Raw genomic sequence first — 21,494 nt, 5'->3', positions numbered from 1 at the left:
TCTGGGCTGGTTATGTCTGTGGGGAAGTGCATGGTGGGGATGAGCCCCGCAAGGCTGAGGGGGGTCCCGCAGCACCCGCTCACCCCTGTGCTGCCTGGCAGGAATTACACCCTCAAGTCGATGCCCTTGCCGATGAGCGATGTGGCCCAGGCGTACCGCAGCAACCCTGAGAAAACGGAGGAGGCGGTGCACAAGGTGGGGGGGAGACGGGCTGGGGGGCACGGGGTTGGGTGCCACCGACACTGGCTGCTCACGGCCTCTTGCTTGCTACAGCTCCAGTCCTGCCTAACGAGGAACCAGCTGCGGCGCACACTGCCCACGCAGACCTTCCGGCTGCAGCAGGGCATCCTCACCACCTCTTCCGAACAGGTTTGCCGGCCAAATTGCTGCGTGGGGCTGCCCTCCCCTGCCCCAAACAACCCTGGCTAGCTCCTGTAAGCTCTTGCAAGCAGCACAAACCCCTTTTCACCTTTTCCGAGTGGAGGGCAGAGCAGTCCAGGGAGATGAGTGGGGCCAGGCAGAAAGAATGTCTCCAAGGAACCCTCCTGGTTGCACCCATGTGTTTCATGCACATGCAATGCTGGGATATCTCACTGCTAAGCTACCCCATGCAGCATGTTCCCAGTGCCCTGTGCATGCTCTCAAGCAAATCCCTGCCATGTGGCACCCCTGGTAATTAGGCAGGGATGCTCTGAGGGGCAGTATCCTGCCTGTGTGCCCCCCGCCCCATCAGGCAGGTCTGGCACATCCTTCTCCGGGAAAGTCACAGCAAGGAGGGGAACTGGCAGTGCTGCTCCGGCACCGACACATGACACAGCCTCTCTGCGCTCCAGATGGTGAATGAGATCTGCCTGAGCGTGCAGAAGCATGTCGACATCCTCAGCGCCTGCCCAGGCAGGGAGGCGGAGGCAGACATCCTCTGCGCGGAGGAGGCCATCAGGAATGCCAACCTCTCCATCAGCGTGAGTCCACCGCACCGGGAAACCCTTCAGCTTCCCTGGCTTCAGTTCAGGATCAAAGCAGGTTATCGATTAGTTAATGACACAATAACTGACAGTCAGGGAACACAAGGATCATCAATGCAACAGATGCACATCGCTGAGCACTTGCAGAACGTTAAAGAACAGCTGCAAATTTCTGAATCCGCTTCTTGAACCAGGCCCCAAACGTTCTTAATCCCCTCGCCCCAGAGGCACACCATTGTATGCACATCCTCTGGGAAGTGGGGGTTGCAAGCACACCCCCTCTTCAGCGAGGGCCCCCCCTGCCCGTGCACCTCTCCTTGGCAGAGGTGGGTGCTCCAGCTCTGGACAGATCCTGCAACCCACCAATACCCACACTGGTGAGAAACACCCCCTACATCCCCCAGGGGTCCCTCCCTGGGGCACCCACATCCCACCCTGGCTGGGTTCATCCCAGCGATGAGGATGCTCCACCAGCCCGTGACGAAGGCCAGTGTGCTGGATGGGCAGCTCCCTGCGCTGTCAGCCCTGATTTGATCCTGGTCTCACTTCCCTCTCCCCATCACACCTCTTCCTCCTCCTCCTCTACTTCTTTTCAAACCACCTCCTTTTCCTTTTTCCCAGCTCTCTTGGCAGCCCCCTGGGTACTTAATCTGGTGGATATAGGATTTAATAGGACAGTGCTGATGGTGGAAAGGTGGTGAAGGAGTGGGAAAGGATCTTCCCTGATGTGGGCAGCAGCAGGGGAAGGAGGGTCAGTGGATGGTGGGGAGCAGCTGAGGGTCTGGTTGGGGGGACACAGGGACCACAAGGGGCGAGGATACCCAACCCTGGCCCGGCAAAGGCAGGAGGTCACTGAGTCTCCCCAGCTGATGCAGGCAATGCTCTTGCAGCCAAAACCAGGACACTCTTCCATGGGGCAGCCATGGATGCAGGCTGCGCATTGAAGGATGGAAGGCAAGCATGAGGCACCATGGAATGACCCACACCTTCTCTCTTCCCATGGCAGATCCTGCCCCTCTTATACGAAGCAGGAAACACCCCATACCAGAATGGCAAGCTGCAGCACAAGCTGGAGTGTCTCACAGAGGAAGCATTGCAGACCTGCAGCCGGGAAATCCAGGTGGGCACCCAGGGGGATCTGCCAGGGGGGAGTGGGGAGCTGTCAGCAGCATGGGATGCTCAGTAGCCTCAGCCCAAGGATAAGGGACATGGTGTCTCCTGGAAACCATATGAATCCTGATAGAAAAGACATGCAAAACTCCCCTCTCCCCCCCAAACTTCAGGCGATCATGCAGGCAGTGCTGGACACGGCACACAGCCTGTGCCCAGCTGTGGTGCAGAAGAGCGGGGTGAGGGACCAGCTGGTCAATGCCATGTCCGAGCGGATCCACCTCCAGGACCACCTCAACCTCAGCACTGTCCTGGACCAGATGGTCACTGATGTCTTCAGCAAGCTGAAGTGGGTGACGTGCCATTTTTCCTCCCTGCTCCACAGCTGGCTCTCGCCCATGGGGCCAGAGGAGGATTTGGGGGGCTCCCTACCAACTACTCCCCTCCCCACATGGTGGTGGCAGTGGTGTTGTAGATCCTGTTGCAGTGTTTTCTCAGCTGTGGCTTTGCTTCCCACTCGGATCCAGTTTGGATGTGTCCCTAGGGAGCTGGGATGTCCTGTGGGGTGATGTTCCTGCAGGCATGCTCCTGTGGCTGGCAGAAGGGAGCCCCAACCATCAATGGGGGAATGTGCTCAGCATCCTCCATCCCAGCCAGCACCTGCTCCCGTTCCCGCGCCGGCAGCATGCCCCCAGTGAGCCGGAGCCCAGGGCATGTCCTGGGTGCCCCTCTGGGTGCCACAGCTGAGCATCCATCTCCCCAGCAAGGGTCTCCCTGGGGGGGCTGGCCCCGTGGCTTGCAGGGGCTGTGGGTGCTGGCCCTGATGCCCATCTCTCCACTCCCAGCGAAATCAAGTTGTCCGTCACAGCTGCCATGGCTGACTGCATCGTGGATGTCGTGCTGGGAGACCTAACCATCGCCCAGTGCAAACTGGTGAGTGCTGGAGGCTGCCAGCACCTGCAGAACATGGATGTGGGATGGGGATGTGGGGCTGGGGTGCAGATGGGGGTCTGGGTACCTCAGCATTGCCCAGGCACCAGCAAACGCGATGACTACAGATTAGCTATCTGGGAAGCAGGACAATTCCACCCAGGCTGGTTTTCCTCTCAGGTAATCCTCTCCTGGTGCAGTCACAGCAGCATTAACAATCCTGAGTGAAGGCCGGGAGCGCAGCGTGGTGGAGGGTGCCGGGGTGAAGCCGGGCACCGGCTGCTCGTGCACCGGGGCGGCACAGGGCAGCTGTGCTGGGGCCAGTCACCAGCTAATCAGCCCTAAATCCGCTCGCAAATCCCAGCTACGGGCAGGGAGCGGAGCAGCACAGAGCATGCAGGGCAGCCGGGCGCACTTCAGTCCCTGGGATAATTTAAGCATTTCCTAATGGTTTTAGGTGGAGAGCCTCCCCAAGCAGGGGCTTGACCTCCCGGCGCTGCTGCCGGAGCTGGCTGAGGATGATGCTGCTGCACCAGCGAGGGGCAGGAATCCTCCGGACCTCGCCGCGGAGGAGGTAGGGTCTGACCCCACTGCCACTGCGTGATGCCCACGCTATAACCACCTTTCATCCGCCTTACCGGATGATGCCAGGCTTAATGCTTCAGCCTCTCCGGGTGCACGCACCCTCAGCACCCACCCAGCGCAGCACTAAGGCAATTAGTGCTGGGAAATGGGACCGCTAGGCTGCCTGGCCATGCTGCCTGCCCTGCCAGCACCAACTTCGTGTCCTTGTGGTGGCCTGGGCTGGTCCCAGCCACACACAGCCCCTTCCATTGGCTGTGGCTTCAGGACCTGGGATCGAGCACAGTGTGAGGTCCTGGCTGGGGAAGCATCCGATCTGGCATCGTGGGTGGTTTTGGTGCCAGACCAAGATGAGGGGGTGCAGCCCTGGGGGTGATGGAGGCATTGCACCCATCACCGGGCAAAGCCTGGCTGACACTGGCAGGATGCTGCTCACCACAGCCAGCTTGTCAATGCCAAAGCCACCGCCGTCCCTCTCTCCCTGCAGTACAAGATGGCCCTGCGGAGGAAAAATAAGAATTTCAGGAGCATTCGGCCCACGCCAACTGTGAGAAGTAAGGTCACCGCACGGCTTTCCCTTTGCTGTGGCTCAGTGTGTGCCATGCCACCTCCACCAGGGCATGGCTGAGCGACTTGCAGCAGCCTGATGGGCAGAGCTCTCTGTGATGACGTTACAGGCTGCAGGCAGCACCTGGCAAGGATCTGGCCCCTTTGGAGAGCCTCTCCTGGTGCTGTGGTGTGGGTCCACAGGCAAAGCTTGCTGTGAGCTTGCTCTTGTGCTGTTTTTGGGGGTGCAGCTGGCTCAGTGCCCATGGGCAGGGGGGTAGATGCCCTGAGCTCCCTCTCCACATAGCCAGGCAGGGGTGGGAGGTTTATCTGTGACTGCAGATGCTGCAGCATCTCCTCCTGCCATCCCAGGGACCACCCTGGGTATGGGCATCACTGACCCGCCCAGCACCCCTGGGAGCCCGGCACAGAGGGGAAGGAGACATTGCCCAGGGCTGTTCCTACTGCTGATGTTGCCCCACAGAGCCTTGTGTGCCCAGGGAGGGGGCAGGATCCAGAGGGGGCAAAGGCAATGAGCAGCTGATGGGTGACTTCTGCTTTTTGGGGCTTTGGCTGTGATGCATACTTGGCTTTGGCTGAAGGAGAGCTTGCACTACACACGAGTGCCTGGCACTCAGGTGTCCCCAGGGGACCCCTGGAGTCCCCAAGCCCAGCAGCACCCTGAACTCAGCAGCACCCTGACCCTTGGTGTCCCTGAGCCCAGCAGCACCCTGACCCCTGGTGTCCCCCAGCCCAGCAACACCCTGACCCCTGGTGTCCCCCAGCCCAGCAGCATCCTGATCCCTTGAGTCCCTGAGCCCAGCAGCACCCTGACCCCTGGTGTCCCCCAGCCCAGCAGCACCCTGACCCCATCCAGCTGCCTGCAGAGCAAAATGGGGTGCACTTGTGGGTGCCGCTTGCCGAACCAGCACCGGCAGAGCTTGCGCCAGCCAGTTGCTACTCGCCACAGGTCTGAGAGCTTGCTGTGGGGGTCTGCTCGGTCCCTGCCGGAGCATCCTGCCCCTCCGCCCCCAGCATCCACTCGGGGGACCACAGCACCCACCCCCCCCCCGCAGCCCCACCCCCGCACCCCCTGTGGGTGCTCCCCGCCGCGCGTGGGCGATGCTGGGGGAGGCTGGGTGCCAAGCGGGGCCCTCTCGCCCCCGGTAGGTGTCTCGGAGCTGGAGCCGGCGGGCCGGGAGGCGAGCGGGCTGCGGGCGCACCGGGCGCCGCCGTCACTCAGCCTCGCCGCGCCGCCGGCACGCCCTGCCCGCACAAAGGATGCGGAGCCTGCGAGCCGCCCGCCGCCCGCCGCGCCCGCGCTCATGGACCTGCCGACCGCCGGCCAGCGGCTGGAGCACTGCACCAAGGCCCGGCCCCGGCCCAACCGCCGCCACCGGCAGCCGCCCCGCAAGCCCGATGTAAGCGAGGGGGGAGTTGGCAAGGAGGAGGGGGGGTGCTGGGGGTTCTTTGGTTGGGGGGGGGTTCTTTATTTTAAATTTTATTTCCAGTCGGGTGAATTACTGCGGTCGGTATTTGTTACCAGGCAGGAAAATGAGATGCGCGGAGCCGCGGCTGGTTAATTATCCCGCATTTCAGCCGCTGCCAGAGCCGCCTCGGAGGAGGGGGGCAGCCCAAAAGGATGGGCAGGGGGGCTGCGGGGCGAGGGAAATCATCCATCCCCTTTCCTGCTGCCCGCCGGGAGCTGCCGAGCGGTGGGAGCCGGCAGGGAGGGAATGAAAATCCCGCAGAGTTTGGGCGCAGAGGGCCGGCGTTCGGCAATGGCTCCGGCTCCTCTCTCCTCCTGCGCCCCACTCGCTACCCTCCCCACCCCCCCCCGGCCCCGAAGCGCCAGCAGCCGCCGTGGCCCACGTGCTGCTGGTGGGGCTCTGCCCGCTGCGGTGGGGCGAGCTCCGCTTGCCCCCCCACCCCCCAAGGGCAAGCAACTGGGGATCCCACCTTCGCAGCCCCCTTCCCAAAGGAAAAGTAACTTTTGGGTGCAGGCAGCAGAGAGTCTGTTGCCGTCCCCTGGGCCGGATCCTGCTGGCATCACCTCGTCCCCATGCCACTGTGATGCAGCTGGATCCTTCCACCTGCCAGAGAGCCTCAGCTTGCACGGCTGCAGTGATGCTTGCCCTCGGACCATGGTGGGACCAACCAGCGCTTGCTGTGGGGCCAGAGGAGCGGCAGGAGCTGTTCCCCGCAGGCAGGGTGATGCTGGTGGCTGGCAGGGGCCAGGCAGGCCTGGGGGCCACCACCTTGGCACGTCTGTCCACATGGGATGGGCACGCTCGGCACCCAGGGTTGGCCAAGCTCTGAGCAAGGATAGGCTTTGATGGATGTGATGTGATGGGGAGAGCAGATCTTGGATGGCTGGAACAGGTCCTGAGCGGCATCAATCCAGCCATAAAGCAAAGTTGTTATGGATTGAAATGCCACCAATGGCGAAGCACCTCCCTCTCGTCAATAGGAAGCCACTGATGTGGTGCCACATGCTGGGGTGAGGAAGGTGCTGTGGAGGAAGGCTCAGCCATGGCGTGGACTGCTTTGCCATGGGGATGGAGTGGGTAGCCTTCATGCAGGCTGTGGTGGCACTCCAAGGTTGGACTTGAGGATGAGCACCAGCCTGAAGGATGCAGACACAGGTCCATACATGTCACCTGCTCCGTCACCCACCAGCAGCGTGGGTGTCCCTTCCTTGGCGCTCAAGCGGAGGAAGCATCGCTGCCAAAGGGACACCCCTAGGGAGAGCAGGGTGGGAGACCTGGCCCAGCCCTGCGAGGGCTGCAGCAGGATTTGCCATCGCATGTCATGAAGGAGGGGCAAAGGCACCTTACCTGTGTGTAAGGCATGTGTGCCAGAGTGTGTATGGATGCCATACCCTGGCCACCGTGCTGGGGAGCCACCAGCACCCCACAGGTGGCACCCAGCAGGGTGCAGGGGGCTGACAGCTAAGCTGCCCTGCCTGCACAGCAGGGTGAGGAGCTGGCGGGAGCCTGGGGCAGGCTGTAGCTCCCAATGCCCCAGGGGTGCAGCAGGATTAGAGCTGGGATGCAGCTGATAACACCATGGTCTTGCCTTCATGCTGGATGCACAGTGAGACAGAGGGTGCCAGCACCCATCCTGCATGGTCGCCCGCTTGCTTGTGCACAGGCATGGGTGACCGTTGTTCATGCATGGGGGTATCTTTGCCCTGTGCCGGGCTGATGGCTGTGCTTGTTCACAGGTGCAGCCCGTGGCCTGCGAGAACAGTGAGGACAGGAGCATCACCCGCGTGGATGAGGGGCTGGAGGACTTCTTTGCCAAGAGGCTCATCACAGAGGAACTGCCGTAAGCCCAGGAGGGTACCCAGGGCCCCACACCCACCCAGCACCCTGGCACACACCCATCCCTGGGGTTTCGGCAACCCCCCTTGCCTTTACCTACCCAGCAAATACTGCTAGTCCCAGTGCCAAAGGGATGCTGGGAAAAACATCACACCCAGGGGCATCACCAAGGACAAGGCTGCTGGAAGAGGGCTGGGGTGGCAGCCATGGGGTGCAGGATGCAGCCAGCACTCCACTCCCACAAGCCTGAGAAGGGGCCATGGGGTCTCTCCCATAATGGGGAGGCAATGGGGCAGTACCCATGGGGTGTCCCATGCTAGGAACGGGTGCCCTTGCCAGGACACTGTCACGTCAGGTGGGGTGTCTGGGGTCTGGGGTCCACCTCTTCACAGTGGGCAAGGTGGGAAAAAAAGGATCCCTAGCCCCTCAGGAGCACGGAGCTCACCTTTCCCAATGCTGCTTCTCTCCCCAGCCCCACTGCTCCGGAGACCTGCCCGGGATCAGCCCCTCTGGCCACCTCTGGCTCCCACACCCTCAAGAAGAAAATCGGGAATTTTTTTGCCTTCAAGAAACCCAAATCCAGCCGGGGCTCAAGGTGTGAGAAGGAGCCCGAGGGTGGACCTGCTGTCCCCAGGAGCAGGCGCTCGATGCTCAGTGACATTTTACGAGCCCCTAGCAAGGCGGGCGAGGCGGGCAAGCCGCTGAGTAAATCGGAGGAGGGAGGACTCGCTGCCAAGCCGCGGGCAGAGCCTGAGCACTGCCAGACCCCCGACTCTGCCCGCAGGATCCGGCCCAAGTACTCACGGGAGGGCAAATCCCAGTCACTCATATTGCTGTCCGGGGAGGATGAGGATGCGCTGGGCATCAGGCATGACAAAGTAAGTGCTGTCACCGCCACCAAGCCACCACTGCTGACCCTGCTCTTCAGCTCACCCTGTGGGAACTGCTCCCTCCCAAGGGCACAGTCAGCTGGGTACTGCTGGGGGGGGGGCGACACACGGACAACGACCAGAGTGATAGCTGGGGACATCCCCACTGGGTTGTGGCCATGCTTCCACCTCCTGGGGGCATGGCTGGGGTTGGGGGCATGGGTACCCCGCAGATGGGTGCTGTGCCCCTGGCAGTGCTGTGTCTGTCCTGCAGAAGAGGCACCTGGAGAAGAGCGAGGGGGAGCTGCCCGGCTCCTTTGAGCAGTGTGTGCAGGTCATGCTCCACCGCATCGGCGTCACCAAGGGCCCGGCCGCTGAGGGCAAGAAGCAGCAGGTGGGGGAGCAGCTCCACTTTTGGGACAGATCCTGCACGCAAAGGGTGGGTGGAGGTGGCGGTCCATGGGATGGCGGTCCCCCAGCCGGGACTGGCAGCACCCAGCTCTGTGCCACCACTGCCCGTGGCCTCTGTCCTGTCACCCAGCCCTCTGCCAGGGGGACCCATATGTGGGCTTCTATGCACTGCATGGTGTCTGTCTGTCCTTCCCTGGCATGCACCCATCCCCTGCAGCCACCCCGGAGCCTGGCAGCACCCTGCCCTCTGCCACCTATCACCCCTGAGGGCACTGCCACCCTGACCCCCTGCCTGAGCAGGTTTCTTTCCCCTTGCAGAGCAAAGACAGCGAGATCAAGAAAGCTGGCTCAGATGGTGAGGGGCTGCATCCCTCCCGATGCCCGCCCAGCTGGGCACCCACGGGTGGGCACAGCCGGGCTCCCAGCAGCGGATCCCACCACGTCCCCCCTGGCTGGGTGCTGGTGGCACGGGACAGACCCCAGCTCACTGATGCTGGCCCGTGGCTTGTGCTTACAGGGGATATTGTGGACAGCTCTGCAGACTCTCCCCCCTCCCTGAAGGCCCGCACACACTCCGTATCCACAGGTGGGTCACCCATGGGTGCTAGGGGGGTCACACAGGCCCCCCGGGCAGAGGGCTCTGTCCCCTCTGCTAGTACCAAGCAGTGCTACGTGGGGACTGGAGCCAAGAGGGACTGGTGGGCACGGGCACCCAGGCAGGATGCCCAATCCTGGTGATGGCAGATGGAATCCCAGCCCCTTGCCTGGTCCCTGGGGGGCTGCAGGCTGGTTCCCAGTGCCAGTAGCCATCCCCTGGGACCATCCCCACCGGGCACCCACAGCTCTGTCCTTCCTTCCCTATAGATGCACCCTTCCGCAGCCCAGCCACCGCGATGGAGCCCGGTGGCGGCACAGCTGAGCACCGGCCAGCCTGGAAAGCCCTGGGCTGGCAGCTGCCCACCGAGCCGCTGGGCACCAGCTCCGACCAGCCCCGCTGCCCCCTCCTCCTGGCCGAGCCCGGCGGGCTGCCGGAGCCAGGGGGGCGGCAGGGCTGGAGCAGCAGCTTGCCGCGGCCAGGGAGAAGCACAGCGGCAGTGCTGCCACGAAGGGTCAGCCATGGTGGGGAGGTGGGTGCCGGCAGCCCCCTGGCCACCCCGCATGATACCGAAGGTAGGGATGCACGAGCTGCCACGGGGATCCTCCATCCCACTACTGGGCCCGTTTCTGGAGCCCCCTGGGAAGGGAGAGCAGGGGGGGGACCCAAGTACCCAGCACTGAGTGCTGGGGGGGCTGCCAGGAGGCCGGGGTGCTGCAGGCCCCCCACCCCGATGGCACAACCGTCCCCCCCCCGTTGCTTTTCCAGACAACCGGCTGATGCCACGGCTGGTGGCACCACGAGGGACCAGCCGCAGAGCTGTGTCTGTCCACGAGGAGCAGCTCAGGGAGCCCGAGTGCCTGGCGGCGCTGGGAAGTAAGTGGGAGCTGGAGTGGGACCCCACACCCCCCGGCGGAGGAGGCAGGTGGTGGCACAGTGCGATCCCGCATACCTGGTGGTGCTGCTTGTCCCAGCTGGCGGGCAGCCACCCACAGTGCTGGGGTGAGAGATGGTGGCATTGCCGCTCTGGGAAGGTCTCAAGGGGGACCTGGCATGGGGATCAGCTCCGGTAGCAGCCAGGCTTGGCAGGCAGAAAGGGAGACGGGAGCCAGATGGCTGTGCCCCACCGTGATGCGGGGCTGGGCTGTGTTCCCCACAGTGGGCACCATCCCCCTGCGCCTGCGTCGGTCGCCTGTGCTCAGGCGGAGGACCAAGCACAACTCCCTCCCCGAGCCAGAGGGTGAGCCCGGACTGTCTGCCGATGCTGCAGGTGAGACACCATGCTCCCCTCCACGGTAAAGGGGGGGGCATGGAGGGTGTCCCCCCCCCACGCTCACGCCAGCACCTGTGACCTCTCCAGGTGCCACACTGCAGGACTGGCCCTGTGCCAGGCTGGAGGAGCCGGAGGCTGGATCAGAGACCGATGGCGAGCGGCTGCAAGCCCTGGCACAAACTGTTGCAAATGCACAAGGCTCAGCAGCCGTAGACCAAAGACACCCGGTGCCAGGCTGGGGGGAGCCAGCCCTGGGGCAGTGACACCCCTGCATGCTGCTGCACTGCTCCCAATAAATCCCTGCAAGCAAGCGCACAGTGCCGGAGTGGTTGGCAGCTGGGGTGCAGAGAGCAGACGGGGCACAGGTCTGCTCCGTACCAGGCTGGCGTGGATGCAGCCACAGGGCTGGCTAACGACAGCATCACCCACCGTATGGCCAGGCCACCAGCATCACCCAGAAGGGCAGGGATGCCCAGGGACTGTGCCAGAGCCCTCAGGATGTGCCAAGTGGCATCACCTTCCCTGGATGGCATCTGCCACTGCAGGCTGTGGAGCGGGGAAGCTGGTGATTTTAGGCAGCAGCTGGGCAGGCAGCAGCAGTGCTGGCAGCCAGCCATTTTTAGGAAGTGTTACCAGGGCCCATTCACCACTCCAGCTCCTCACCCCACGGGGTACCGCTCTCTCCAGCCTCCCCTCCAAGCTGCAAGTTTCCATCAGCGGGACCGCGAGCCATGGCATTCCAGCATGCAGCTCCCCAGCCGAGCTCCAGCCATGCCTGCCTCGCCATCCCCGCAGCCTCCCCGCCAGCACCAGTGTTACCCCAACACCCAAGCAGCTTTCTCCTGCGTTGACCTCCGCTCCGGACCAAATGCATTCCTTACATGGATGTTTACAACAAAGCAGCAAGATGCTTCTTTTTACTTTTTTTTTCTTCTTCTTTTTTTTTTTTTTTTTAATACAAGAGCTATGTATTTAAAAAATATACAATTTTTATTTTTAACTTCTACAGCATAACCCCGTTGAACATTTTTTGCAATGAGCAGTGCAGGACCCTACCTAAACCAATCAATAAAATGTCCAAACTCCTGCACTGCCTTTGGAGCAGGGATCAGGCTGTGGGGCCTCTGCCACCCCTGCTACGGTGGCACCTCTTGTTCCCACTTGCTGGGCCTGGGTGGGTGCAAAGGATGGAGAGAGAGAGGTGGGAAAGGGATGCTGGCTCATGCCCAGGCATCCCTGAATTAATGCTCTTTTTCCCTCTCAGTGCTGAGGGTGCTGGCCTTCAACAGATCATGTCCCCAGCATTCCTGGAACAGGGTCTTTTGTGGCCAGGCCAGCACACTCAGTGGTCCCCTTGGGGACAGGGGTCCTGGTTTTCCCCCTATCCCTCCCCCAGCTGCTCTTCCCAGACAGTCCTAAATTGTTTTGGCTGAACCAGAAAAGAAATGAAGAATGGGCTGGGCTCAGGAGTCCATCTCCCCCGTGAGTATCCAGCACGCCCACTTCAGCATCGCCTTTGAGATCCTGCAAAACCAGACCGGGGGAGCCAGGGTGAGAAGGGACCCAGCTGGGGACACGAGCAGGGCAGCCCAGCGGTGAAGGGTAAGGCAGAGTTTGGGGACCTGCTGCAGGGGTGCAAACAACATCACCCACATCCCACGGGAACAGCCATGGGGGGAAACAAGGGACTGCCATACGCCACTGGCACTGACCTGACAGATCTTATCTGCTTGCAGAGCTTGGGGCTTGGTGTGTTGTACTTGTACTCGACGGGCTTCTCATTCACGTACTGCAGAAGCAAAGGGGAGGCTGAGGCTGGTCTGCCCCAGTCACAAAACCCAGAGCACAGCCCCACCAATGCCAGCCTGAGACCCTGATACACCTAGGAAAACTCTGGAGTCCCTCCCTCAATCGCTTCCTGCTCTTCCAATCTTATTTTATCCAGAGAGCTGGAAGATGCTCCAGCAAGCGTCAGTTCTCACCCAGCTCAGGCTCAAGTACATCTTCACCCTGTGCCCCAGATCCTCCTTTGGGAGCGCTGGGGCCACCATCTATGTTGACACCTGCTTTCAACTCCCCATCCCCACCAGCCAGGCGAGGAAAGACCCTGGGGGGTGGACACCAGCAGTGGGGTGACACAGAGAACCTCCCCAAAGGCCCCCCCCCTCCAGGGGACCCCACCAGCTGCTTCATCTTTACCGGCTGCAGAGCTCTGTGCTGCTCTGGCTTGGACCTGGAGCCGCTCACTGGGCATGCTTGCTCTTCCTCCTCCTCAGATGGCTCCTTTCCATGCAGCAACTCAGTCTCCTCTCTTCTCTTCTTTGCACCCTGTGTGCTCTCAGGCTCCATCTGCCTGCCTGTGTCTCTCCCCCTGTCCCATGGGGCACCTCGAGGATGCTTCTGCCCACTGAGGCCATCTCCCATCAGCAGCTTCCTCTTGGAACATGCAGCACCTCCTCTCGGGGTCCTGGCATAAGCCGGACCACATTTCAATGTATCTGGAGGGAAAGCTGTGCCACTGGAGTCTGTGTGCTCCCTGCAAGGCATCTCTTTGGGCAAGGACTGCAAACGGCTGCTGGGCAAGACAGGAATAGCTGGAGAAAGAGATGGCAGGGTCGCCTGAGAGCCCCCCGATACCTGCAGGCCCCCAGCAGTGCAGGGGGCATCACAGGCTGCCTCCGAAGCTGACACCGGATAGGTGGTGCTGGTCTCCACCAGACTGGTATCACCATAGGAGCAGAGCAGGGAGGGAGAAGAGGTCTCCACCAGCTGTCCCTGTTCCAGCAAGTTGGGGGTGTTGCTGCTAACAGCCATATCTTGCTGGGTTTTCAGTGAAAGGCTGTGTTGAAAGCTCTCTGCCAAGAGAAAATGCATGGTCAGCTGGGGCAGGCGGCTGGTGGTGGGACCTGTCCCAGCATATCAGGTTGGGCAGGAGTGTTGGAGCTGGAATGATGCAGGCACAGGGCAGGGGGAGCACCACAGCACCACGCTTTGGCCAAGGGAAAGCATGCCAGCATCCAGGATAAGCTATGTGGTCACTCACTGAGGGGAGTTGTCTCCTGTCAGCCAGGCAGGCTGAATGCTCTGGGGCATGGAGACTCACCATCTGAAGACTCCAGGACCAGAGATACTGGGGCGAGCCTGTTCCAGGGGTTGTCCAGGGATACCTCTGAGGTCTCCGACAAGGCTATAGACCCGGTGGCTGCAACGATGAAGTTGTGGGGGATGATTTTTGCAAAGAAAGTGGCTGCCCACTCCTAAGCCTGCAGTGGCTACAAGGAGCGGTGCACAAGGTCTGGGACAGAGACAGCACTCGAGGGGAGCTCCGAGAGCCCTTTCCAGCCACACCCAGGGTGTTCTCCAGCCAGGCTCCTTCCAAGACCTCAGCCAGCCCCTGTAGCACACAGTGGAAAGGCAGATGCTGCCCAGAGAGCAGGAGGGTGGGAGGAAGACCTTCTCCTACACCCTGCACTGTCCAGGACAGCAGCTCCCTTTGGCTTCTTCTCTACACGGAGCTCTAGGAAATGCTTCTGCAGCAAAGCTTGGTGACACAAGCCTGTGCTGAACCACAGCCAAACAAGAGCCTGCATTCAGGCAGGAGACTCGGGCTCCATGATGGCATCAAAGGGAAAAAATGATTTATTGTGCTCCCAGCACAATGAACCAAAGCTACTCAGCTTCAGGGAGGCTGCAGGACGATTCTCTACCCATTCAAGGGACAGCTGGGAATCCTGGTCTCCTAAAGACCTTGGTCAAGCTAGCACCTCCTCCACTCAATCCAAGGAGATGGGCTGCACTAGCTGCAGAGGAAACTACTAAGAGGCTGGATGGAATCTGGAGGCCCCACTACTCACAGCTGACTTGGGATATGACGCTCGCATCACTTGGCACCATCCTGCTGTCACCACTCTTCCCAGGAGTTGCTTTGATTGTGTCTGCAATGAAAGGGGCGCTGCTGGTTGCATCCCAGCACTCTGCAGAGCTGGAGCAAAGGAAGCAGCATCCCCACCCCAGGGGACCCCTTATTTCACACGCTTGAACATGGAACTGCCCGCCTAGAGTCTACTCTGCAGATGAAGTCACTGCACTGACCTGCCTTGGAAGCATCACAAGCAACCATGTCCTCCTCAGAAGTGATCAACAGGGTGTTGGCCGGGACTATGAAGACATCCTCACCCCACTGAAATGAAACACGTTGTGTGGTTTTTGCTGGGCAGTCTCCACTGCAGCTGAACACCACCTCTCTCCACAGCGAACCCCCAGCTCTGCCCACCACCCTTCCTCTTCCTCCTCCCACCCCTCCAGGGCACCATGAGCTGTCAGTCCTGTCTCACATAGTCACAACAGCCAGACTGACCTTTTTCTTGCACTGTGCTTCCCACTTAGTGGTGGAAACCTCATCCTTCACCGCTGCTGGCGGCTTGTTGGGCATCCACAAATCCAAGCATTCCTCAGCACTTTTCTTCAAAACCTCCAGCTGGTTCTGTCCTATGGCATCGATTAGCTGAGAGACAGATGCCTCTGGAGCAAGAACACATGAATGTCAGTGGAGAAGACACTTCAATTCAGGCAAGCCTCACTTGCAAATGTTTTTACTCTTGATGCCTGACTGTCCTGTGCACTGAACGCTGAAACCTGTGGAAACACACAAAATTCTACATTTTCTTTCCTTCTAGGAACTATTTTTCCTTTCTCCACACAGGTCCTGGAGCAGCAGCATGAGCACAGGTGTGCAACGGTCCATGCTGCTGTAGCTGTCAGCACCACCTCATCCTGCTTTGGGCTTAGCAACATTGCCTTGTGAGACCTGGTCAGGTTTGCACTACCTCTGCCTAACTTGGATCAAGCTGAGGAGAGCCATGAGCCCCAGCAGGCAGCCAGAACATCACATGCCCCCCGTAACCCTTTACCTGAGCTGGCAGCGTTCTCCAGAGCGAGACTCCTCCTGCAATGACCAGGAAGACAAAGCCAGGTAAGGGCTAGGGCACACGCGGGCCAGCAGCCCTTTGCAGCTCTTGGCTGCAGACTGAGCACCCTGGCTTGGGAGAAGCAGCTTGTACGCTCTCGTCATGGCGTCTGGAAATATTCCCCAACAACAGCCAGCCCTGTACTTACATCCAGAGTTCCTTTATCTTCTGCAGCACAGAAGGCTCCTCGTTCCTGCAGCAAAAGAGAAGCCAGTTACCGACTGTCTCTGAATCCCCACGTTCCTTCACAGCTTGCAATTGAGGCAGTTCCTCTTTCAAAGAGCAAACAGTCCCCACCACAACCAGGTCACACCAGGACTCCCAGGGTTAGCGCTGCTCCAGGAAGATGAGGGAGCACCCTTAAAAGCAGAGACCCCACCCACCCCATGGACTGTACCCGTTAGATGCCTCCATCCTCTGCCTCTCCATAGGCAGCACGATGAACTGCTGGGCTGTGAGGTAAAACTCGCAGTCCTCCTGTGGGGAAAATGGAGCCATAAGGCACTTCTGCAGTCCCACCTCCCTCAGGGTCAGCAAACACCCATCTGAGATCTGCCACCAACCCTCCAACCAAAGCGAGGACCTCATCACAAAGGGCAACCCCCTTCAACTGGGGTTTTGTACCCTTCTACATCAGCCGATGGCTCTTCATGAGCCACACACCAGGCTGGGCCAGCCTGAGGCCACAGAGACACTCCTGACCCCCTGCAAGGAGACAGCAGGCAGCTCTGCCACCAGTGATCCACACAGGTCTTCTGCCGCTGCACAACAGCAGAAGGTCACAGCCACGTGGCCCTGGGGGAGATGCCCCACATCCCCAGGGAGGACTCATGCCATGCCCTGCCCCAGTGCCCAGGCCACCTGCCACAGACCGTCCCAGAAGCTGCAGATGAAGACAGAAGAAAAGCCACCCATCATCTGCCTCCAGCTCCTGGGAGCAGCTCAAAGCAGGTACGCATGCAGGAAGCACAGCAAGATCAAGGAACAAGTTGCTTCCACTCATCAGAGCACTTACCAGTCTGGCCTCCTCTCGGAAACACACTGTGTACTTCTGTAAGACAATAATCCTGCAAATAAGGCTGGAAAGCCTGACATGCACTTGGGTGCTAGAAAAAGAACAGAGCAGGAACATCTTGGAGAGATGAAGAACGGAGCTGGACCACCCAGACACACAGTGGGGTTCCCCACAACAGCCACACCAACCACGCTGGGGCATGCTGGAACATGTTTCAGCATGAGCATCAGGGACCAAGGGCTCCCAGTTCCTGCAACTTATTCCTGCTGCTTATCCCTTGGCTCTGCTAGCAGCACCCCACCAGTCTAGGGGTGTCCAGATGGGGAAACTGAGGAAACTGAGGAAAGCACTGACGGAACAGCCCAGGTTAAATGCTCTGGCTCCTTTCACAAAACTCACGGGCTCTTTAGTCCTTTCTAATCATGTCTAGACGGCATCACAGCTTCTGCCATGGACCCCTGCCCATCCTAGCCAGCTGAAACTGGAACTCCGGTGTTCCAGCTTTCTTTTCTTAGCAGCTCTTTCATGCAAACTTCCCACCCTGTGGTTGCTTTAGCTTAACACAACCTGAAACGAGACCAGGCAGAAGCCCCACTAGCAGCTGTGGAGAACTGCCGTCCCAGCCACAGCCGAGTCATGGTGCAACCCACTTTTCGTCCGCCTGCAGAGCTTTGGATGTAATGACCACACGGATGTAGTAGGACCCATCTGAGACCTGGAGGACAGCATCCTGGAGGACCCCAGGTTGGCCTGGAGCAGTTGAGTCTCTCAAGACCTATCAAGAGATTGGGGAGGGGGAAAAAAAGAAATCTCACTTACAGACTTTCCCGTGAACAAGGACAGGACACCACGCCTGGCTGAGAGCCTGGACTTGTCGGAGAGAAGGTCACCAGTCACTGTGAAGCCAGGTGGTGACGCTTACCCCAAGGCCAAGGGATCCAGCACATGCCCAGGCCTCCCGACTGAACTGAGCAAGCTCCACACTGAGACAGAGGAGGGACATGCCACATTGTGCAAGAGAGCAATTTGAGGCAAGGTGGGAGAGAAGCCACAACCAAGCATTTTTTCACCCAAAGCAGCAGCAGGAATCCAGGCAAAAGGGGTCTGGGCAGGCCTGGGACATGTGCTCCTCTGCAAAACAGAGGGAGACAGTAACCAGCAGGACTGCTACAGCCATTCCCTTCTTTTGAATAAAGTTCCTGGTGTAGCAGCCCTGACTCTGTATTAAGCCAGGTCCATGCTGGGTCAAAACCACCCCTGAGGAAAGCAATAAACTCCTCCTCCAAGACTCAGTGAGTCTGCCCTGTGAGCTGGGAGCTGTGGATCAATCCTGGCCTGCCCCAACCCCTACAGCCCTGAGCTTCTCCTGATACACACCTATGATTTGGTCACATACATCACGTACATCATTCACCTGACTGGTGACGTTGGGACACAACGCATGAAGAGGGGACATGAAAAGGCATGTCCCATCATGCATGAACGCCATCTCCATTTGACAAGAGGTGTGCATATGTCCTTCAATAGGTGCCCACCATGCTAAAAAGACCAGTTGTTTTCAGCTGGGACCTTCTGACAAGAACAGCCTGCCAATCCCACCGCATAAAGCTCCTGTACAAGCCAACAAGGCTTGCTGCCGGGTTTAAGGATGCCCCTGACACTAGGATCCTGCTCCTGTAGGTACCTGTTGTGGTTTAACCCCAGCTGGCAACCAAGCACCACACTCATTTCCCCTACAGTGGGATGGGGAAGAGAATCGGAAGAGCAAACGTGAGAAAACTTGCGGGTTGAGATTAAGCCAGTTTAACAGGTAAAGCAAAAGCCGCACACGCGGGCAAAGCAGAACAAGGGCTTCATTCACTGCTGTCCATCGGCAGGTGCTCAGCCATCGCCAGGGCAGCCGGGCTCCATCACGCATAATGGGGACATGGGAAGACAAACGCCATAACGCTGAATGCTGAATGTCCCCCCCTCCCTCTTCTTCCCCCAGCTTATATACTTGGCATAACATCATATGGTATGGAACAGCCCTTTGGCCAGTTTGGGCCAGCTGTCCCAGCCATGTCCCCTCCCCATTTCCCATGGCCCCCCAGCCCTCTGGCTGGCAGGGCCAGAGAACCTGCAAAGTCCTTGACTTGGTATAAACATCATCCAGCAACAAGCAAAACCACCAGCGTGCTATCAATGCTGCTCTCACGCCAAATCCAAAACGGCACTGCACCAGCTCCTGAGAAGAAAATCAACTCTGTCCCAGCTGAAACTAGGACAGCACCACAGCTCAGCCACCAGCAGTTCTCACTGGATGCATCCCCTCGTCCTGGTGGGAGAAGGCCAGCGTGCAACTGGCCAGTCCCACCGCGTGCTCACTCGCTATGGGCAACTCCTGATGCCCAGCACAGGCAGAGTGGCTTGGCCCACGCTGCAAGAGAGCACCAGTACCAGCAGCAGGTAGGGCTGCTCATAGGCCTGGGTAAAAAAACACAATAAAGAACAGGGTAGGTTTGGAAATTGCAGTTCTGAAACAGATAGAGAAGAAGATGGGCAGAGCTGGAACACAGGGCAAGCTGGAGAAAGGCTCTGCCGCTCAAGGTACACTCCCAACCTTCCATTCATTGCGGAGGCCTCGGGTGGGTGTCGGTTGGAGAGTGGCCACACTGAGGCAACTCTCCCCATTAATCCCTTGAACCCTCGGGGAGATCCATTCATCCACTGCCGGGTCCTCATCAGCCCAGGCACAAGAGATCTCCTGCCTGGGAGAGGGGACTGGGACAAGAAGTAGGGAACCAGTGATTTCACCACCTTCCGTCTTCAGACAGGATGCGGAACAGGACCACAGGGTCTTCTCTCTCTCACTGTCATTTGTTTCTCCCCATCTTGTCTATCTTTCTGTTTAAATCACAACACCCATCTTTCTCCTTCCTGCTCCCATGAGTGAGGAGACATCTGAGCTGCCTCAAACATCTACTTTCCCAAAAGGCATTAGGAGATCGCTAACAATAATGTTGTCCATGGCAGGATACTGCTACAAGCCCCCACAGGCTGCGAGAGAACAGTAAACTAGAGCACCAGAGCTGGGTTTCTCCAGCATTCAGGTCATGACCTGGTCATCACAAGGCAGGGACCGCATGCCCTGCCTGTGTGGGTCCCACGTCTGCTGGGGCACCCAGCTGTCCCACAGCACCTCCATCCAAACCCTCTAAGTCCACAGCAAATGATCACCAGCACTGACTTTGTTTGGCTCTTTTCCTCCTACTTCCTTTCCACTGCCCATCAGACCTCAAAGAGGCACGAGAGGCCCCTGACTAAAGCTCTCTCCTGCCCCACTGGACAGATCAAACGTCAAAGACATCACCAGCATTGCACCAAAAGCTCTCCAGCCATGATGCAGGGGCCATGCCCTCAATCACCACACAAGAGGTTCTCCCAGAAGAGCCAGCAGCCAGGGGAGAACGAGCTCGTGGTTCCACCAAGGTTCACCACCAGATAAGACAAGGCTCCAGACACCTCAGCAGGTCCTGCTTCTGCCTCATGCTACCCACTGTCAGGACCACCTGTCAAATGACACGGTACAAGGAAGGATGGGATGCAAAGAGGAGGAAGAGGAAGCCAAGGCAGCCTGCAAGTGTGAGGCTAGGAGGGAAGAGGATCTCGGAGACTTACAGACTCTTTGGATAAGAGCAGGGCAAACCTACCAGGGGTGCAAACATCAGCCAAAGCTGCCAAAAATGAGCAAATCAAAACTCCTCCACCTCAAGAAAAAAAAAATAATCAGGGGCTTTGAGGAGGAACAGTTGCCCATCCATAGCCACCAAATTGGGAATTGCTGAACACTTCCAGGAATTTGGATTTCAAACAGTGTCGGAGACCTTTAGAACAGTCCTTCTCGCTACCTACCCGCAAGACCTGCCCGGCCACGAGACACTCATGGGTATCCACCTGCTGGGAATTCAACAAGAGGTTGACAATCCAAGGCTGCAGGATGTAGATTTTAGGAGCAGATATATACTTGGACTCATACACAAACCTGCGGGCGAAGAGAGGAGGCACCAAATCATACATGTGGGACACAGCAAAGTTCCATCATCCCGGAAAGAGTTTTGCACCCCAGACAGAGCCACAATCCCGGGAGACGGCTCAAATCCAGCCCAAGTCCACCCATTTCTCCCCCAGGCCACCCATCCCCAGGGAGCTGTGCCAAGGTAGATGTGCTGGGGGAGGTTCAGCACCCTGCTTGTGCCACCAAGGGGGGGGGCGGGGGGGCACCCGCAGTGTCCTGAGCCGCGTGCAGGCTGGGACGGGCCTTTTGCAAGTCTCCCACCCAGCTCAAAACGTGATTTTTCCATCTCTTACTATATTATTACCCCTCAGTAATTATTTTCCCGCGCCCAGGCCTTAACCACCCACCACTGCCTTCACTGTAAAAGGGGGAAGGGGTCTCTGTGCTGGGTAAGGGACGGGCGGGGGGGACACGGGCAGGGCATGGGCGGGGCCCGTCGGCTCACCCTGACACCAGCAGCTCCTGTCGCTGAACCAGCTGTGACCCCGCGGCAGCCCCCGCAGGATCGGCAGCCGCTCCCGCCATTGCTCCGGGCAGCGCCCGAGGCGGGGCCGCGACCCCGGAACAGGAAACGGGAGCCGCGCGGGAGGGGCGGGGCGGGGCGGGGCGGAAGGGCCGGGCACAGGCACCGGCACCGGCAGCGTCTCCACTGGTGCCGGCCCCGGCACATCTTGGCCCAGCTCCGTTCCCGCCCCCAGCCCCGTTCCCACCGCCACTCCCAGCTCCGCCCCCACCCCCAGCAGGCTCCCCGCCGCCCCCCGCGCGTTCCCTGGGCACACGCCCGCCCGCCCCGTTGTTGGGCCGCCTGCCCGTCCCCGCTGCCCGGCGGCTGGGCGCGATGCCGCCCA

The 21,494-nt window shown here is 59.6% G+C and overlaps 2 protein-coding genes across 6 annotated transcripts in view; one reads left to right on the top strand and one right to left on the bottom strand.

Annotated features, from left to right (window-relative positions):
• The window catches only part of CARMIL2 (capping protein regulator and myosin 1 linker 2), a 30,489-nt gene extending 18,935 nt beyond the window's left edge, over positions 1–11,554 (top strand). For 2 of the 4 annotated variants that reach the window (XM_080364907.1, XM_080364904.1), the window contains 18 exons: positions 102–195; positions 274–369; positions 834–962; positions 1,972–2,085; positions 2,249–2,424; positions 2,921–3,008; positions 3,463–3,579; positions 4,075–4,141; positions 5,304–5,554; positions 7,360–7,463; positions 7,932–8,337; positions 8,603–8,722; positions 9,058–9,094; positions 9,257–9,325; positions 9,604–9,909; positions 10,037–10,210; positions 10,494–10,604; positions 10,695–11,554. In XM_080364907.1, coding sequence (XP_080221033.1) covers positions 102–195; positions 274–369; positions 834–962; positions 1,972–2,085; positions 2,249–2,424; positions 2,921–3,008; positions 3,463–3,579; positions 4,075–4,141; positions 5,304–5,554; positions 7,360–7,463; positions 7,932–8,337; positions 8,603–8,722; positions 9,058–9,094; positions 9,257–9,325; positions 9,604–9,909; positions 10,037–10,210; positions 10,494–10,604; positions 10,695–10,870 — 2,635 coding nt within the window. In that variant the 3' untranslated portion in view covers positions 10,871–11,554. The remainder of the gene's footprint in view (positions 1–101; positions 196–273; positions 370–833; positions 963–1,971; positions 2,086–2,248; positions 2,425–2,920; positions 3,009–3,462; positions 3,580–4,074; positions 4,142–5,303; positions 5,555–7,359; positions 7,464–7,931; positions 8,338–8,602; positions 8,723–9,057; positions 9,095–9,256; positions 9,326–9,603; positions 9,910–10,036; positions 10,211–10,493; positions 10,605–10,694) is intronic. The other 2 variants (XM_080364906.1, XM_080364905.1) reach the window with 2 other exon arrangements.
• A 24-nt stretch (positions 11,555–11,578) lies between these two features.
• On the bottom strand, positions 11,579–21,242 carry ACD (ACD shelterin complex subunit and telomerase recruitment factor). 2 transcript variants are annotated; one of them, XM_080364960.1, is made up of 14 exons: positions 21,092–21,242; positions 20,484–20,613; positions 17,240–17,364; positions 16,590–16,680; positions 15,972–16,051; positions 15,723–15,767; positions 15,518–15,552; positions 14,965–15,128; positions 14,700–14,787; positions 14,462–14,542; positions 13,711–13,809; positions 12,807–13,462; positions 12,320–12,396; positions 11,579–12,131 (listed from the first exon to the last, which is right to left on the bottom strand). In XM_080364960.1, the coding sequence occupies exons 1-14, from the start codon at positions 21,169–21,171 to the stop codon at positions 12,071–12,073; spliced, it is 1,812 nt and encodes a 603-aa protein (XP_080221086.1). In that variant the 5' UTR covers positions 21,172–21,242; the 3' UTR covers positions 11,579–12,070. The 2 variants fall into 2 exon arrangements, with proteins under 2 accessions (XP_080221086.1, XP_080221087.1); XM_080364961.1 differs by lacking the exons at positions 20,484–20,613; positions 21,092–21,242 and having other exon boundaries at positions 17,157–17,257.
• Positions 21,243–21,494: the final 252 nt, after the last annotated feature.

Source organism: Falco punctatus, assembly GCF_963210335.1.
Source record: "Falco punctatus genome assembly, chromosome: 14".
Taxonomy (NCBI): domain Eukaryota; kingdom Metazoa; phylum Chordata; class Aves; order Falconiformes; family Falconidae; genus Falco; species Falco punctatus.
Note: the sequence above shows the minus strand (reverse complement) of the source record. Positions and strands in the feature narration are given on the sequence as shown.

Excerpts from the sequence above, each read along its gene's own strand:
- ACD (XM_080364960.1), bottom strand. The coding sequence starts at position 21,171 with ATGGCGGGAGCGGCTGCCGATCCTGCGGGGGCTGCCGCGGGGTCACAG. Across the intron at positions 15,553-15,722 it reads AAGATAAAGGAACTCTGGAT|GAGGAGTCTCGCTCTGGAGA; the intron begins GTAAGTACAGGG and ends TGGTCATTGCAG. Across the intron at positions 13,463-13,710 it reads GGTCCTGGAGTCTTCAGATG|AGAGCTTTCAACACAGCCTT; the intron begins GTGAGTCTCCAT and ends TTCTCTTGGCAG.